We start from the raw sequence: 19252 nt of genomic DNA, 5'->3' as shown, positions 1-19252 counted from the left end.
TTTTTAATTTTTGGAGGTAAATGATTGATAACAAATAGCATCGTTATTATATTTGTTGAAAAAATATAATTATCTTAAGTCTTATAATAAATAAGCTTTATTATTTTGAATTTTTGGAGGTAAGTAAATTATTGATAACAAACAACATTATTATGAGATAACTAATTAGCTATTAAAAATGTATGTGTATACCAAAGAAAAGGCATTTCCGTTCGTGTTCCAATTGAGTCATATTTACACTTACCTTTAGTTGAGATCGTGGACAAGGGCGAGCCCATTTTAGACAAAAATATTATGATGTTCCAACATAATATTATAATTTACTAACAGACGCTTGCCACTTCAACGGCGTGTACTTTTATAAAACGGAATATCCCATCATGCATTGTTTTATTATATCTCACAGGGATGACTTTTTCCGACCCTTCCAACAATTACGAGTATCGTCATATTTCAATCTATTTACAGAAAATATTGACAAATTATACACCTAAACCTTTCTTATAAATCACTCTATCTATTTTTTAAAAACCGGATGAAAATCCGATCAGTGTTTACCGAGTTTATCACGGACAGACAGACAGAGAAACATTGTTTTTAGTATGTTTACAAGATGCAGTAGAAGCAATGCCATGTCACAAACAAATGTGAAAACCGCTTACGCATTTTCAGGTCTTCTATCTAATTTTTTGCTCCATTACAGCTTTAGTATACAACTGATGGCCAGTAATGACTGATTCGTATAATGAGGAGCATCCGCTGATATGCGATGAGTGCTCTGACGAAGAGTATCATATACCAGACGTCGGTCCAAAGTTTCAAAGGCGGTTTCGACGCTCAGCCTCCACTGGACGAGCCAGGACACATGCGTTAGGAGCGACTGCTATCATTACTACTTGGCCAGGTAAAAATATACGTTCCGTATAATCACCATTATGATTATCAACCGGTGGATGTCCACTGCTAGACAAAGGCCTTTTGTATGGCCTTCCGAACATCACTGTCTTAAGCCGCATTCATCTACTGCTTAGTGTCATCAGTCCACCTAGTTGGAGGACAAGAAGGAGGTGCGCTTTTTGATGCCGTGTCGCCATTCCAATAACTTACGTCCCGGTATGCACCCCGTCCATTGCTACCTCAGCTTCGTGACTTGTAGAGCTACCAATGTAATTTTTCTGCGAATCTCCTCATCTGATTTGATCACACAGATCACTATTTTTTTTTTTGAATATTATCTTTTTTTAAGATATACTATGTATGGATATAGGATGTATGGTCTGAAACGGTGAAGGAAAACATCGTGAGGAAACCTGTACACCAGAGAATTTCTTAATTCTCTGCGTTTGTGAAGTCTGCCAATCCGCATTGGGCCAGCGTGGTGGACTATTGGCCTTACCTCTCTCATTCTGAGAGGAGACTCGAGCTCAGCAGTGAGCCGTATATGGGTTGATAACGACGACGACGATGTATGGACTTAAACCTAAATTCATTACACATAATTTAAGATACGGTGAAGGAAAAACATCGTGAGGAAACTTGCTTATCTTGGAATTTTCTTAATTCTCCACGTGTGTGAAGTCTGCCAATCCGTATTTGGCCAGCATGGTGGACTATTGGCCTAACTCCTCTTATTATAAGAGGGGACTTGTGCTCAGCAGTGAGCGGATTATGGGTTGATAATGACTATTTTTTATTGCAGAAAAAAAGAGCTCGAATTGGCTATTTTCCATACATGTCTGACAGTACATATCAATTGTAAATCGATTTTTTGTCAGAATTTTTTTATTTTTCTATGAAAACTCCAATAGGCTAAGATGGGAAAAACAAAGAAAAGAAAGAGTGTTTGGAAAGTTTTACTTGTTGTGCGAGAGAATGGGAGGGGGGTCTATGTATACAAACCTGTTCTTTGAATTTTTAAAGTTCAATTTTTTTGAATGATAATAATTAAACATCAACATAATATAATAATTAAACAACATATTCTTTTTCAGATAACATCTCAGCTCTACTAGCATATTGGTGGATCGGCCTCGGCATGATTGCTGTCATGGTGTTTCTGATTTATAATAGCTTTCTTGCTATTGCAGTGCTTCCGCATTCCCATTATGTTCCATCGAAAACTCAAAACACAAAACGAACTACAGAAAATAATTCAAATGAAAACTCCAGTATACCAAATATTTACATGCACGTTTTTGTTGATAATTTAAACGATTTCAACGAACATAATTATATGCCGTACGTTAAGACGTTTGCGAAAAAATACACTAATTTTAAATATAATTTCCTAGTTCTTTTAAATGATGCAAATCACGATACGCTTAATGATTTAAGCGACGAGAAAAATAATGATTTGGCTTTAAATTTGCTGTGGGATGACAAAAAAATAGCAAATAAGAAGCGGCTATATAAAAGTCCTACTGTGAAATTCATTTCTCTCACAATGTACATGAATGATTCTCCGTTGAAAAAATATTGGCGGCTTCTGCCTAATCAGTTCATTGGTTTCTTAGTTCGGTGTGTATCTATTTGGGATAAAGGAGGCATAGCGTTCAATCCTGTGATATTAATCCCTAACTCACATAATTCAATTTATTTAGAAAAGCTCAATAATATACTAGAGAAGTTTTATTTAAATAATAAATTGATGTCTACTAAGAAAAGAAAGACTTCTAAGCTGAATAAAAAGAAGTATAATAATATTCGTGATATTATAAACGACTTGGAAAATGAGGATATAAATGACAGTATTTTTACAGAAAGTCTCACAGAAGCAGAAAATGTTCCATCTGTTACAGTAACTTCTCCGAAAATTAAAAGATCTGCAAACTTTTATCCATTTGACCAACATAAAATCCCACAAAAACAAAATGAAGAAATTTTGCATGATTCTAATGAAGTGAATAATAATAGAAAAGTACCCAGTAATTATTTTAAATCGATCCAAACAAATAACAGTACCGAAGACAGCATGGGAATAGCGGCGTTGCAAAAAATTCTTCCAAATTTTCTACAAGTACTTTTTCGCTCGAATACGAAAAACTCAACATTTACACAAAACTTGAAAAATTTTACTAGTGATATTCATATGTCTGAAACTACTAATTTTGATAAATATTTAAAAAACGACACAACATCTAAAATAGCTCACGATCCAAGTATCAAAATTACTAAATCAAATACCAAAACTTTCAAAGGGGCTGAAAATACAAAATTAGTTATTGATTTAAAGGGTAACTTGATTGCCACCGAAATAGGCTGTCATGCATTTATTGGAACAGTATTCAGTAATGTTTTACACCATACTCGTGGCGACTCTGTAACAGATTTTATAATTGACGAATTATCTTTATTTTGTAAAGGGAGTTTATCTACTTGTAACAACATTGATGTTATTTTATAGGTATGTTAAATTTTTAAACTTAGTGGATATTGCTATGAAATCGTATGTATTTTAGTTTTATTAAAATGAAATAAAATGTTTATAATAAATTACTTTATTTTTGAACTTATTCTAAATTTTAATCAGTCGTGATCAAAATAATGACATTATACACTATTTTGTTCACAAATGACAAATTATTATTGTTACCTTAACAAAAATAAATGGCAGCACTTTTATATAATATAAAATCAATCAAGATGTTATGATAGATAGCGGACTAGAATTATTATTAAATCAACACTGAGCTTATAAAAGTTGGTACATTACATTACTAGTTTATTCTAAACTACCTAATCAAGTATTTTATATTGCATCACACAGGAATAGAGCCCGACAATAGTTAAGGGCAGTACGGAGATTTCTTTGCTTAGTCTTTGTATGGTATCAGTTATACTACACCAAATAATACACAAACTCCGATTAACCTTCAATCTGGGTCTCCAGAAGACTTATGAATTATTTTTCTGTGCGTATTATGTACCTATAAGCTATTTCCTTTTTTATTTCAATGCAATATTATATCTTTCCAGTGGTACATCATATCTTGTATTCCATTTATAAGATGAACGCTTACAGTCTCTAACTTTTGGTAATGGTTCACATCTTCTACTAATGTTCCAATAAACAAAACCTTCCGGACATCTATAGACAAAACCGCGCAATTTTCCAGACTTCGATAATTCACATTTAAGTAAGGACGGCGAGCACTCCGTATGTTTCTCAAAAGGAAAATGCCCAGTACTGCGACATGCCATACTTTCTTTGGTGACCACAAACTGAAAAGCAAACAAAGAGATTAATAAGTTATTCCAAAAAAACAAGTTACTAATAAACATTAAATGAATGCAATTTACCGGATCATTATAAGCAGCACCCAAACGTTTTACTCTGTGCCTTTGTGATATTTGTCCATTACATTTTTTACTGCTTTTCTTTTCTTCTACGCACTGGATTTTACCTTCATCGTATATAGTATTGTTTGGACAGGTAAATACTGCTATTTTCAGTTCATGACTTTCATTATCCTCAGTGCATTGGTAGAATAAATTACAATACTTAGGATGTCTTTTGAATGAAGTAGGACAAACGTATAATGATTGATCATCGGCTGTGTCAGGACACTTTTTATCAGGAGATGTCTCTGTACTTGATTCCGAACTAGTTTCCGTTGTTGATGTAGATTGCTCAGTGGTAGTTGATGTTTGTTCGGGTGCAGATGTTGTCATTTGTGTTGTAGTAGTACTCGATTCCACTGTTGTTGTATCTTCATTAGTGGATTGCGAAGTACTTTGTGTAGATTGATCAGTAGTCGTTGATGTTCCAACTGTAGTTTGTTGAGTTGTTGACTCTTTAGGTGGTTCTTTAGTTGTTGTTGATTGTGTTGTTGGTTCATCAGTAGTTGATGATTGTGATGTCGACTCTTCAGTAGTTGACGATTGTGTTGTTGATTCTTGTGTTGTTGATGACTGTGTTGTTGATTCTTGAGTTGTTGATTCTTGTGTTGTCGATGACTGTGTTGTCGATTCTTGAGTTGTTGATTCTTGGGTTGTTGATGACTGTGTTGTTGATGACTGTGTTGTCGATTCTTGAGTTGTAGATTCTTGTGTTGTTGATGACTGTGTTGCCGATTCTTGAGTTGTTGATTCTTGTGTTGTTGATGATTGTGTTGTTGATGATTGTGTTGTTGATGATTGTGTTGTTGATTCTTGGGTTGTTGATTCTTGGGTTGTTGATGACTGTGTTGTTGATTCTTCGGTTGTTGAAGACTGAGTAGTTGATTCTCCCGTTGTTGACGATGGTGTTGTAGATTGAGTTGATGTATTTTCTGAAGTGGTTGTATATTCTGTTGTTGTTTTAGAAGGTTTGGAAGTAGTAGTAGTTGTTTGCTCACTTTGCTGTTGTGAACTTTGACAGTTACGTGGAGGATAAACAGAATCTTCGTGGTTGCAGGTTTCTAAAGCAGGATCCCATATTGTGCCGTCAGCACAGTCAAAGTGATATATTGAAAACTTTTTGCCATTGTTTTCCCAATCAACGCATCTATAAAACTTTTTGCAATTGTTGGGATCAGGGTAAAATCCAGCTTTAGTGCAGGTATAATTGTTTGTATTTGGATTTTCAGTTGTACTGTTATTATAGTTTGAATTCGTTTCGTTATTATTGGGAATTTCTTCACCATTTGTAGATGCAGGCTCATTTGAATTACTGCTCAAAGAAGGTGTTTCATTGCTGTCAGTTGACGTTGAAACAGTAGTTACTGGTGAACTGTTTTCAGGCTTAGATTTGCACGAAGGGTTTTTAACATCATACGGATGATTACAGGTAGTTATGTCTTGATCCCAAATTGTACCATCTCCACAAGTAAAATCATATTTAGTATATTTTCCATTACTTTCATAGACGCATCTGTAAAACTTTTTACAATCATTAGAATCACCGAAGTACCCCTCTTCTTTGCAAACATTCGTACCCACTGGCTTAGGATTATTACTTGTACTCGTAGACGCTAATGTCGTCGTTTTTGTAGTATGTGAATCATCAGCTTGTTCATCATTAATTGGTTGCGTTGATGTTGATGTTGCAGAAAGAGTAGATGATGAAGAAGAAGTATCAGAAAGTGTTGTACTTATAGTGGCCTTAGTAGTGGTTGTAGTTTCAACAATTTCATTAGATGATCCTCCACATTTTTCAACGGCCCATTTATGGTTACATGCTTCAATTTTAGTGTCCCATACAGTTCCATCGCCACACTTAAATTCATGTTTTATAAAACCACCGTCGCCGTTATCGACACATCTATAAAATTTCCGACAATCGTTCTTGTCACTCATAAATCCGCTTGATTCACACTTGTTATCACTATGTGTAACAGTTACTAACACAGCTGTAGTACTAGGCGTCTTTGTAGTTTCCTCATTATTATTAACATCTTCATGACTTTCAACAACTTCATTGCTACCAGGCACGGAAGTAGGTTTAACAGATACGTTTGTGATATGATCTTCAGAACTTTTACAGTCTTTGACAGCCCAATCGTGATTACATGCATTTATAAGGGGATCCCATAAAGTTCCTTCACCACATGAAAATACATATTTAATATATGTACCATTTCCACTATCAACACATCTATAAAACTTTTTACAGTCGTTTTTATCAGCCATAAATCCACTTGTTAAACATTCATTATTATCATTTCCATTAGGTGTTATCGTAGTTTGGTAATTATTGTATGGCGTAGTATTTTCGTTATCTATGTAATTTTGTGTAGAGTAATCACTATTTGTTTCTACGACATTCAAATGAGTGGAAGAGCTTGTTAAAATATTTTCTTTAGAAGGCGTACTACCTCCACAATTTTTTACAGCCCATGCGTGGTTGCAAGCTTCTATTTCGGGGTCCCAAACCGTGCCTTCTCCACATGAAAACTCATGTCGTATAAATCCACCGTTTCCATTGTCTACGCATCTGTAGAACTTATTGCAGTCATTTACATCACCAATAAATCCAGATGTTGTACAATGATTTGTTTGACTATGAGTTTGTTTTGATGTCGACGTTTCCAAATCAGGTTTCATTGTGGACATACTATGTTGTTGACCGTAGCCAGAATCATATTCACTAATTTCTTTTTGAGTTGTCGTAGTTTGTATAACTGAAGCCGACGTAGTTAGTCCGAAATCATTTATGATTGTAGAAGGATATGAAGTGGGTACAGAACTTGAAGTAGTTTCACCTTTTATGGGCATACTGGTTCCACAGTGCTTCACTGTCCAAGCGTGATTACAGGCTTCGAGTTCAGGATCCCAAACAGTACCGTCACCACAAGAGAATTCATATTTAATAAAGCCTCTTTGACCATTATCAACACACCTATAGAACTTTTTACAATCATTGGTATCACCCATAAATCCTGAAGATTCACAATCGTTTTTTTGGCTAGGTGCTTTCGTTGTTGATGAATCTTTTCCAGGATTTGTCGTTGTTTCACCTTTTTCGGGTCCATATGCTTCATTGTAGATATTACTATCTTGTAATTTTTCTGGAGTTGTAGACTCAATTAAAGAAGCTGTGGAAAGAGTAGTAGTTGTATTCATTGTATGAATATTAGTGTTAGATAAATCTGTGTTGCAAGATTTAACAGCCCAAGCATGATTACACGCTTCAATATTTTGATCCCATAAAGTTCCATCACCACATTTGTACTCGAATTTAGTAAAAGCACCTTTTCCGTTGTCTACACATCTATAAAATTTCTTACAATCATTTTTATCTCCATTGAAACCGGCTACTGTACAGTCTGTTTCTGATCCTATTTGATTAGAACCCACAGTAGTTGAGATTAATGATACTGGTGGGCTAACTGTAACAGTAGAAGAAGGTTCGTGTTGTTCATTTATCTGATTTGTATATCCATATTCAAGGTTATCGCTTCCACTAGAAACGGTATTAGCACTAGTACTAGTTGATATTAGGGTATCAGCGGTCACTGATGACGATTGAATTAATGATTTATCACCACATTCTTTCACAGCCCAAGCATAGTTACACGCCTCTATTTTACTATCCCAAACTGTACCCTGACTACAGGTAAATTCGTACTTTGTAAAGCTTCCTCTGCCATTATCGACACATCTATAAAACTTTTTACAATTTTGTAAATCACCCATGAAACCACTGTGCTCACAGTTAAAAGCTTTTTTACTAACAGTCGATTGCAAAACACCATTCTCATCACCTATGTCTGGGTCTAACCTATTTGTTGAATAAATAGATTGAGCAGTTGTCGTCTGAATTAAATTATAGTTATTACTATTTAAGTCTTCTAAGTGTTCTATACGAACTGTGGTTTCCAAATTTTTATCTTTACTAGGTGTTGTAGGCTGATTTAAATTAGATCCATAAATAACTCGATCTCTTTCTAAATCACTTTCATCTTTATTGTTTAATCTATCTCCATAATTTAAAGGATGTTCTTTTTTATTACTATCATCAATAATGTTTCGATCTGCGTATTCAGAGAGTCTATCACCATAATGTACACTTGTCTGTGTTGGTGGTTTGTCTGTGAAGTTTTCATTATTTGAGCCACTGCGACTACACCGACTACTTCGCACGGCCCATGGATGGTTACAACTTTGCATGTGGTCATCCCAAACTGTAGGCTCACTGCACATGAATGCATAACGTATAAATCCACCACGAGAATTACTGACACATCGATAAAATTTCTTACAGTTTTCACTGTCTCCCATAAAACCGTCTGAAGTACAAGGCTGTTTTTTTTCTAAAACTGGGAATATTGTGGTAGATGTTACAATTTTCTCTTGAGTTGTATTTTTATGGTTTGTCCAAGGATTAGGCCCTAAATTATAATTGATATCTGGAACTTCTTTTGTCACCGTTTCTATTTTGTATGGAGTTGATGAAGTCGTGAGTGAATTTAAATACCCATTTTCCATTGACGGTATAAATACACCCGAACTAACAGGTGTAGAGTTAATTGGCACTTTAAAAGATGTAATATTATTTACATGACTTGTATATACTGGTAGAATTGTACTGATAGGTGAAGGCAGTTCATTGAGTTCAATGTCGTTGATTTCATTGTCATTGTTTTGCTCTGCTTGCAGTTTTAAACCACCACACTCAGATCGCTTTGTACTACTAGGGTGATTACATACTTCGGTTTCGGGGTCATAAACAGTTCCTGGTCCACATTGAAACTGAAATCATAAATTTCAAAGATTTTATGATAAAATACATATATGAATTGTAATATTTTTGCTATTGAGTAATTAATTAACTCACTTTAAAGACTGTAAATTTTCCACTAGACGATTTCACGCATCTATAAAATACAGAACACTGAACAGGATCTTCTTTAAAACCTTCTTCGAGGCATAAAACCGGGTCAGGTTTATATCCCGAATAAAGTTTAATGATTCGTCCACTGACCCGACCTTGTCGATTCTCCGCAGTTGAATTTTCTGTAAAAAATAAATATGCTTCGATAGATAATCATGGCCGTGGGTATATACTAGATCCTATCTATAATTGTTAATACCTTAACAACGCTTGTAACAAGTAAGAAAAGAAAAAGGAAACACCTATTCATATTGGAATTGAACATTACTATAACATGAATAGTATTTGAAAATATAGTAGAAGAGTATATTATGGTGTAGTACTATGTGATAAATATGAAAATCAGTATAAACATTTCTGAGATATTTATTTCGTGTCATAGATATTATAATCTGGCAAGTTCGTTGATAACATTCCCATGATATGCGGGCGACGGGGGAAAGACTGTGTGGGTGTGAAATCGTGCGTACGGGAAAGTGAGGTGCATCAGTCGTGGGTTTTTCATTCATCGCTACACGCCCCCCGTTCCGCGCGCCCCATCGGGAGTGTTACGAACGATTACATTACATGTAAAATGTGATACATTTTATGAATACTCGCGTTTTGGTGCAAAAGGTAATAAACAAATATTTATTACTTAAGCGATAAGCCCTTTTAAACCATCAGACATGACGGTCGTGCGCCAACACGAAAAAATGATACGACATTACTACAATTAACACCATTTCTGTGACGTACCGTTTTCGTTTGCTCTTATCGCTTCTACGAACGCTGACAAGAATATTAGCGTTAGACAAGATCTTCTTACGGGAATCTTCATTTTCATCGCAATATCGTCGTTACATCTACTGCGTCATTATTAGCCCAGGATTTGTATCTGAAAAGAAGGTAAAAGTTTACTCGTATTTATGTTCTACAAATTATGTTCGTCAAGTAGCCTATTTTAAGTTATCTTAAAATCAGGAGCGTAGCTACCGCCCTTTTAGCCGAATCAAAGACTAGTAGATGCCGCGTGGTTTCACCCGCATGGTTCCCGTTCCCGTAATAATACAGGGATAAAATATAACCTATAGTCTTCCTCGATATCTAAAACGAAAGAATTTTTTTAAATCGGACCAGTAGTTCTTGAGATTAGCGCGTTCAATCAAACAAACAAACTCTTCAACTTTATAATATTAGTATAGATATGGGGCTCCTTAAGTGTGAAAGCAAAATTTTTTAAAAAGTAGGTAGTCCAAAATTTCTTTTTTCCCTGGTTAAATGTTGGAAACATCCTACATAGGTTAATCACTGACATATTTTTGAGCGAGCATTTTAGCTTCTTTTGTGAGAAATCTATACCCTTCATTAGGGCCCCCCGACTAATTTTGATACAGGGTCCCTCCAAGACACGCTATATTTTTACTTTTACTGCATAAAATCCTGGTTTTTACTTTTGGGTTGCGCTATGAAATATTGAGCAATTGTTTTTTCAAACAATTTTTAAAAGCAGCTTTGAGTTGGAGAATTGCTATGCTAGTGGAAGAAAATAGGTTTTATTTTCCGTTATAAAGCGAGATTTTTTTTTCTCGTGAAACTATACTGTTTAAGTATGTACTGCTAAATTAATATAATTGGTGCCCTAGTAAAATGTAAATACAAAAGGCATAAAAATTTATAGGAGGACATTCATGTACATTAAACCCAAACTTAAATTAAATTGACCTCCGATATCGTGTCGCAATCTGATGATGTAAAGAGCTTTTACTCTGTGAAAGTTAAAGGTCAAGATCGTTTATAAGAACAATGTCAATAGCCCCGTTTAACCTCGTACTCGTAGGTATTACCGAATAATTTGGCGAATGCATGATCAAACAATCGATATGCACGACTTCGTGTGATAGAATTGTGTTATGACAGTTTTATTCAAAGGTTAAAGCTTTATAATATTATCAGCCCATTAATGGATTTATTTTTCCTTCAATACTTATTTACAGAGTCCTTCTCACAGGAATTAAATACTACAAACAATGTAATTTTTTTTTTACTACAAGTATTGTACATGCTAGTTATTGTTGATCGTTAAGGACATTTACCTTAAAACAATGATTAAGGTTGTCAATGTGGGTGTGTGATAATACTCCCTTTGTTAACGACTTTTATGATATCAGTAGACCTGAGAATAGACACCTATATTATAATATGAAATTAATATCTAAATCGGCAAATTTAAAAAAATTATAAGGTATTGACCGCTATAAATAAATAATAATTCCTTACATAATTTTAACGCTCTTTTTCATAAAAAAAGAAATATTTAATTCGTAACAAAAATATTTTTTAGAGAATATAAAATTGCCTATAGCAAAAAAAACGAGAACAAAAGCAGTTTAATAAAGTTTGATATTTAAGTATATAAATTCAATGATAAATAATCAAAATAAATGTTTCGATTCAAATTGGAAAAGATTTTTGGAAGAAAAAAATATGGAGGCTCCAGCATAAGATTTCCAGGAGGTGTAAGGATAACCTTGGTGCTGGAATGGCGACACCGCACCGGAAATCTCAGTGTTGGTCGACCACCCACTAGGTGGACCGAGGACATCAAACGGGTTGCAGGGAGCCGCTGGATGCTGGTGGCTCGAGACTGTTGTGCTCCATGTAAGAGGCCTATGTCCAGCAGTGGACGTCTATCGGCTGATAACGTAGGTACGTAAGGTTGATAAGGTCGAAAGCTATGAAGAATACAAAAATAATGCACGCGAACATAAGTTACAGATGAATAATGTAGGTATAATAAAATTTAAACAAATCTTTGCTTAGTTATGCATATCGTGAAATAATTTACACTTCAGATTTATGTTTAACGTAATTCTAACTTAACTGACACGCACATGAATGAATCATTGGTACAATCGCAAACGTAAGCATTTTGAATTTGTAGTTAACTAAAATAACAAAAAGTTTTTCAGTTATTAATGATTATTATTTTTAATTTTACAAGTGATGTTCAAAACTACGTATAAAAATTAAAAACCCGACTATACTAGACCACAAGAAAGTGGAAGCAAGATTGATACTTAATAGAAAACAAAATTCAAATACTAATTAAAAAAAAATACACTGTGCCTACTGTTCTTTTATAGAAAGTGAAATAAATAATAATTATATTGTATTAATTTATTTAGCTGGGCTTATACAATATAAACATTGAGACTAAATAATATTATTATTGTATATTGTATTGGGTAGGTACGTACTACGATAAATGAAAAATGATCGAACATAAATCGCTTACTTGATGTACCCTAGAGCTAGAAGACCCTGTGATAGATTGCAAGTGCTTACAAATAATTAAAAACTTATAACTATTACTTATATAATAAATGACTGTAACACGTACAAAATGACAGTTTGATTAACATAAATTCTCTAAAAAGACAACAACACGAAGAAAAATGACTTTTATAGTATCGAATACGCACATTAAGGGCCCATCTTCACCGAGTCATCGCGTTCTCGGTAATTCCTCAGGTATTTTTGTAAAGGTCACATGTGAACAACCAGTCAGTCTTCGTAAGAACAAATCGACGCACCTAGTTCAATGCCACGAATAATTACAGGTAGATGATGCGAAAAAAATACAAAAAATAGTCACCGGCTGGGGCCATTATCATTTGTCCAGGCGATGATACAACCAATACATCTAACATAACACTCTGAATGTATTTATATGTTTCATATTTTATCTATATTTAACTATAACACTACTTCGAGTTAATGTTTTATTTTTATAATAACACTTCAGTGCAATAAAACGTCAATACGATCAAACTACTAGGTAGGTAGGTAGGTAAGCTACTAGGTAGGTAAATAAATCTTACACGTGAAAAAAAAATCCGTTTCACAGTTTAAAAAATTGGCGTTGACAGACATACATAGCTTACAATATTTATGTATTTTATGTGTTAATGTAAAAACAAGTGATGTCCCCAATGACATCCTAAATTTCCCGCTGGGATCAAAAACATTAAGGATAATTATTGGCGTGATTTTGTTTGTCTTACAGCAAGGCAGTGGCAGATATACCAGTATTAGGCTGAATAGGCTGTAGCCTAGAACGGCAGATTTTAGGGAGCGGCTAATTTGACCCAAAAAGAATTGTCTTACAGAAATAAAGAAAAGTATATACATAGAATAATTGAGGACTAAAAATTTTACTTCAATATTTCTACTGGCTACTGTATTATGACGCACCACAGTACTAAATATAGCAACGTTTTTGTTTTTTTGTCCGTGTATGAAAACCCGAAATAAGGTAACAAATCAGTGGCAAAAATTCATCAGCCTATTGGCGGAAAATTTGTAGATCCGTCATAATACAGAAATGCAAAATACTTAGGTGAACTTAACAAAACAAATTTATAACTGAGATGACAAATTGGATTCCCCATATCCAATTTGTCAACCAAGATAGAGTGTTAACAAATGAGATTAACGGAATTAAGGTGCAGATAATGTTACCGGCCATGAGTTCCGTATGTAAATGAGCAAACGAATAACGGTAGCAAATTAGTATAAATATCTTATCATAATCCTATTTATTATATAAATACAATCAAAATATATGTCGGTAACATGAGCCAAGACATAGAATATCTTGATAAACTCGATAATATAGTATTTTATGAATAAGATTGTGATCTCCTATAATTCAAATTGATTAATTTTTTGACGGCCTCCGTGGTGCAGTGGTATACGTGGTGGATTTACAAAACAGAGATCCTGGGTTCGATCCCCGGCTGGGGAGATTGAGATTTTCTTAATTGTTCCAGGTCTGGCTGGTATCGACAAAGAAATACCGCTAAGCGATTTAGCGTTCTGGTACGATGTCGTGTAGAAACCGAAAAGGGGTGTGGATTTTCATCGTCCTCCTAACAAGTTAGCCCGCTTCCATCTTGGACTTTATCATCACTTACTTACTTACTTACTTAGCTGACAATGTAGTCAAGGGCTAACTTGTAAAGAATAAAAAAAATATATTAAATTACTAATAGACGCCGGCAACTTCGTAAACTTCATAAATAGATTTTACTCTGGATTAAAACATTTTTCATTTATTAGTCCAGAGTAAAATCCATGTCTATTCCAAATTTCAGCCAAATCGCTTCATCAGCCGCAGCGTAAAGGAGGAACAAACATACACACTTACACACATCCTTTCGCCTTTATAATATTAGTGTGATTGCGTCCCATTTAGTTAGATAAAAATTTTGCATTAATTTTTATTTACCTACGTTCATTATTACAAGAATATCTTGTTTTATTTTCTTCTGACTTTATTAAATGCCTTAATACTTCATAATTTTTAATTTATTCTTAACGTTTTCTTAACGAGGGTCAATCCCAAATGGCTCATAAAGGTAATTTTTATCATAATTCATCTCGATAATAACTTTAAAGTATTTAAGTACAGTTCAATAACCCAACGTTATTCATACATTTAATATTGCTTTCTTATTTCTAAACGTTATCGCTTTCCGAACTCGTATTTCATATGCCAGCTCTTTAAAATGTAAATAAAGTAACGTCGAGTTGAGTTCGATCCTTATTTATAGTCGCCAGTGACGTATGGGCTCGTTAATAAGTCCCAAGGTAGACTGAGAACCAGCGTAGCCAGACATACTTCATTATTGGTATTGAAATTCGTCAGCCTAAGGTTGAACTATATGTAAGTACTGTGGCAAATTATGAAGTTTGGACTGCGGTGGCTTTAAGCGGTCTAGTACCTAGTCTAGTCTAGTTTCAAGGGTTCAGATCCTCAATTATCTAAGTATAAAACGTTATTTTCACCGGGATATCATTAGGGATCAGACCTTTAGTTTTGTAGCAACCATTCTTTAGAGACCCTTAAAGTTCTCTTTAACAGTGTTTTCCGGTGAGTTTTCTCGAATCTAATGTGACTGGCGCTTAGGGACACTATTTCTCACATTTTGCCGAAGAATATGTACAGAAATATAGGGGTAAAACTCACGTAACAACAACGTTAGCCTAGTTTCAAAATCAAACGAGACCCTTACTTATGAGATGTTTCTTGCAACGCGGCGTGAGCTAAATTGGCTGCAATCAGTCGGTCAGGCATACTTCAACGTTGTTGTAACGTGATTTTTAGCTATGTTTCATGATATATCAATATGAATAACATAATTTAAATACTAAAACAGAAAAATACGCTTTATGCTTGAGAATTTGGACCTTTGAAACCTGTTACCTCCCAAAGTCACCACAGTCTAAACAGTAAACACTATAACTGTCTACCGTACTTACCTATAGTGAGATCATTGGCTGATAAAATTTCAGCCTTCCTAAAATGAGGTAAGTCTAGATGTTGCAGGCAGGTCTTTAAAGGCGCAAGGGCTAGCGAGAGTAAAATTGCATAAGTCCCGAGTACTTTATAGCAACTTGTTGAAGGGTGCAGGTGAAACAGGTTCAAGATTCCCTTTCCAGCTGTGCTGAGAACTGCATTCTTGTGGACGGTGTTTGATTGAAACCAGACGTAGATGTAAAAATACAAAACGGGATCTTTGTCGGCATATAAAATGTATTCTTAGCCAGCTTTGCGTAATGTGAAGCAATAATAATTTCGTATTTTAAAAAGAATGTCTAGATGCAACGTAGCACAATGACTACGCTGTCACGAAGACACCAGTATCTATTTTTTTTAATAATTTTATAGAATACTAGCCGACGCCCGACGATTTCACTGGCATTATAACACTCACAGATAACGTGACTTTCCATTGGTAAAAGAATGTTCTAAATCGGTTCAGTAGTTTACATTCTACAATACGACAAACTTTACCACATTTTATAATATTTGTATAGATAATACTGCATGCCTCGCCCTACATTCGCACGAGAGTTTTTTACGGACGTCAAAAAAGTGTTGAAATATAGTATGAAGTTAAATGAAATTCTATTTCCAACACCCAAAATGCGAATGAGGGTTTATGACAGACATTTCACTTGGCTAACTCGCAAAACGCCTATCAAGACGAAGCATAGTATCCCATATTTCAATACCCCTGAAAGTAAAACATAGCAATACTCCATAGTAACAAAAATTAGTATAGCGATAGTAAGTACATTCCCGGACAACGTATCACAATACTCTACACTGTGGTTTTTGTTCTTAATTATTTTCTATCAAATTTATATACGTAGGAGTGCGAAAGTTCGAGTATTAGGTACTCACGACCTCAAATGTTGTATGAAAGACATCGAAATTGCTTGAATCATTCCGATAAACAAAGAATATATAAGCTTTAAAAAGCTATATAACCTACAAAACAATAAAAATGAGAAAATTCGCATAATTATAACTACTTGAAACTCAAAGAAAATTATAGTAGCAACTTACCTATTCATTTACGGAGGTGTAGAGGGTTAAACATAATTAGTTACCGCAGAAATACAATACTATCGCATCGCTAAGCAAAGTGCTAAGTGAAGATTACAGAGCAGCTACAAAGTGGGAACAACCTGGCAATTGATTCCCGAGGTAATGAGATATTCCTGCTGAACCCGTTTCTGTTCTGTTAGCCTATTATCGTCCTACTGTACTACTGGAGAATGTTCGCTAATTTTATAGTATTAAAAAAGCAATTTGCTACATCAGCGATTAGCAGCAAGTAAAATTAACGAGCGTGGTAATTTATTCAACACACCCTTCCCATCCCATCCTACTAATGTTCTTATTAAAGCGAAAAGTTGTATGAATTGCTATGGATTTATTACCCTTTCACGCAAAAACTACTGAATGGATTTTGCTGAAATTACTAAAAGGACTACTTGTTGTTCTGTTAGCCTATTATCGCCCTACTGTACTACTGGAGAATGTTCGCTAATTTTATAGTATTAAAAACGCAATTTGCTACATCGGCGATTAGCAGCAAGTAAAATTAACGAGCTTGGTAATTTATTTCACCCACCCTTCCGATACCATCCTACTAATATTCTTATAAAAGCGAAAGTTTGTATGAATTGCAATGGATTTGTTAGCCTTTCACGCAAAACTACTGAATGGATTATTACTAAAAAGACTACTTGTTGTTCTGTTAGCCTATTATCGCCCTACTGTACTACTGGAGAATGTTCGCTAATTTTATAGTATTAAAAACGCAATTTGCTACATCGGCGATTAGCAGCAAGTAAAATTAACGAGCTTGGTAATTTATTTCACCCACCCTTCCGATACCATCCTACTAATATTCTTATAAAAGCGAAAGTTTGTATGAATTGCAATGGATTTGTTAGCCTTTCACGCAAAACTACTGAATGGATTATTACTAAAAGGACTACTTGTTGTTCTGTTAGCCTATTATCGCCCTACTGTACTACTGGAGAATGTTCGCTAATTTTATAGTATTAAAAACGCAATTTGCTACATCGGCGATTAGCAGCAAGTAAAATTAACGAGCTAATTTTTTTAACTCACCCTTCCCATTCTATACAATCCCATCCCATCCTACTAATATTCTTATTAAAACGAAAGTTTGTATGAATTGCTGTGGATTTGTTACTCTTTCACGCAAACACAACTGAATGCATTTGACTGAAATTACTAAAAGGACTACTTGTTATATGGCTTTCACATTATTTTTGTTGACAGTTGTGAAAACTGAATTATTTCACTCGTCGGTGATTCGCAGGCATCCATTAATTTAAAAGAAATTCAAAAGTGAGTTTATTTTTTTCATTATTTAAAAGTTAGCCCTTGACTAATATCTCACCTAATGGTAAGTGATGATGCAGTCTTAGATGGAAGCGGCTCAAGTTGTCAGAGCAGGATGAAAATCCACACAAAATTTGTTCTTTCACAAACCACTAAACCGATTTTTGAAATTCTTCCACCAATGGAAAGCTTTATTATTAGCGAGTAACATAGGCTATATTTTATCCCTGTATACTCTGTAACGGAAACTACGCGGGTAAAATCTCGGAGCGTCCGCTAATAATGTAACTAAACTTGCTTTTAGTTAATAACACAGTGGCTCATAAATCCCTTATTAGTCTTAATCCTTTATTTGGTAATTGTTTTTAAGAAATTAGCAGACAGTGTTACTGCGATTTTGAGTTAAGATAACCATTAACCAAGAGTGCATGACATTGGACCTTATGGAGCAGACCTTGGGGTATTCAAGGCAGACATCACGTTATGCTATTGTTGCATAAGGTCAATGTAGTTACTTGAGTTTGTCGTACTTGAAATGTATTTTCAGAAGGACGAACTATTCATACTAGTTAGGTACTTCTACCTAGTTTAAAATAACTTATATCATGAATTAAGTTAACTGCATCGTTGGTGCATTGGTAATGCTGATGAAGTTTAAAATAATTTATTTTTGACTTCAAATATACAATTCAGCTCATACAGCAATACATTCAAATAGCTCAACGAGTCATGAAGCTGAAGTGGCAATAGGCGGGGCACATAGTTCGAACAAAGTGCCGGAATGGCAACCCCGCACTAGTAAGCGCAGTGTTGGTCGACCCCCCACCAGGTGGACTGGAGACATCAAGCGAGTCGCAGGGATTCGCTGGATGCAGGCTCAGCAGTATCATGATGTTTGGAAGTCCCTTCAAAAGGCCTATGCAGTGGATGTTCATCGGCTGATTTGATGATGTTGAAGTTGTACCCTATAAAATGGTATATATGTTATCAGAATTAAATTATTTTTAACTTTTTAATTATTTTTATTATTCTTTGTATTAATTATTTGTTATGAGAAGAGATTAAAATATAGGGGATGACATGAATTTCTTGAATTTTTTCCTCAGTTAAAAATAAAATAAAGTACCAAGTAGAAGAAACTAAGAATTTAAAAAAAAAACTATAAATAATGCACCACGAATACCGTTCGAAATGATTCAATAGTCATACAGACACGTTCACGGTCA

The 19252-nt window shown here is 34.6% G+C and overlaps 2 protein-coding genes across 3 annotated transcripts in view; one reads left to right on the top strand and one right to left on the bottom strand.

Moving 5' to 3' along the window:
* The first annotated feature begins 714 nt into the window (after window positions 1-714).
* Window positions 715-3403, top strand: LOC112048160 (uncharacterized). The gene is made up of 2 exons (XM_024085571.2): window positions 715-904; window positions 1992-3403. The coding sequence occupies exons 1-2, from the start codon at window positions 730-732 to the stop codon at window positions 3401-3403; spliced, it is 1587 nt and encodes a 528-aa protein (XP_023941339.2). The 5' UTR covers window positions 715-729.
* Window positions 3404-3481: 78 nt separating this feature from the next.
* The window catches only part of LOC112048150 (mucin-22), a 44940-nt gene continuing 29169 nt past the window's right edge, over window positions 3482-19252 (bottom strand). The window contains exons 1-5 of one of the 2 annotated variants that reach the window (XM_024085560.2): window positions 16713-16827; window positions 10052-10190; window positions 9257-9435; window positions 4300-9171; window positions 3482-4221 (exon numbers count right to left, since the gene is read on the bottom strand). In XM_024085560.2, coding sequence (XP_023941328.2) covers window positions 3946-4221; window positions 4300-9171; window positions 9257-9435; window positions 10052-10139 — 5415 coding nt within the window. In that variant the 5' untranslated portion in view covers window positions 10140-10190; window positions 16713-16827 and the 3' untranslated portion in view covers window positions 3482-3945. Of the gene's footprint in view, window positions 4222-4299; window positions 9172-9256; window positions 9436-10051; window positions 10191-16712; window positions 16828-19252 lie in introns of those variants that run through there. The other variant, XM_024085561.2, reaches the window with a different exon arrangement.

This window comes from Bicyclus anynana, chromosome 11, assembly GCF_947172395.1.
Source record: "Bicyclus anynana chromosome 11, ilBicAnyn1.1, whole genome shotgun sequence".
Lineage (NCBI taxonomy): Eukaryota > Metazoa > Arthropoda > Insecta > Lepidoptera > Nymphalidae > Bicyclus > Bicyclus anynana.
This window is presented reverse-complemented; position numbering and strand designations above follow the sequence as displayed.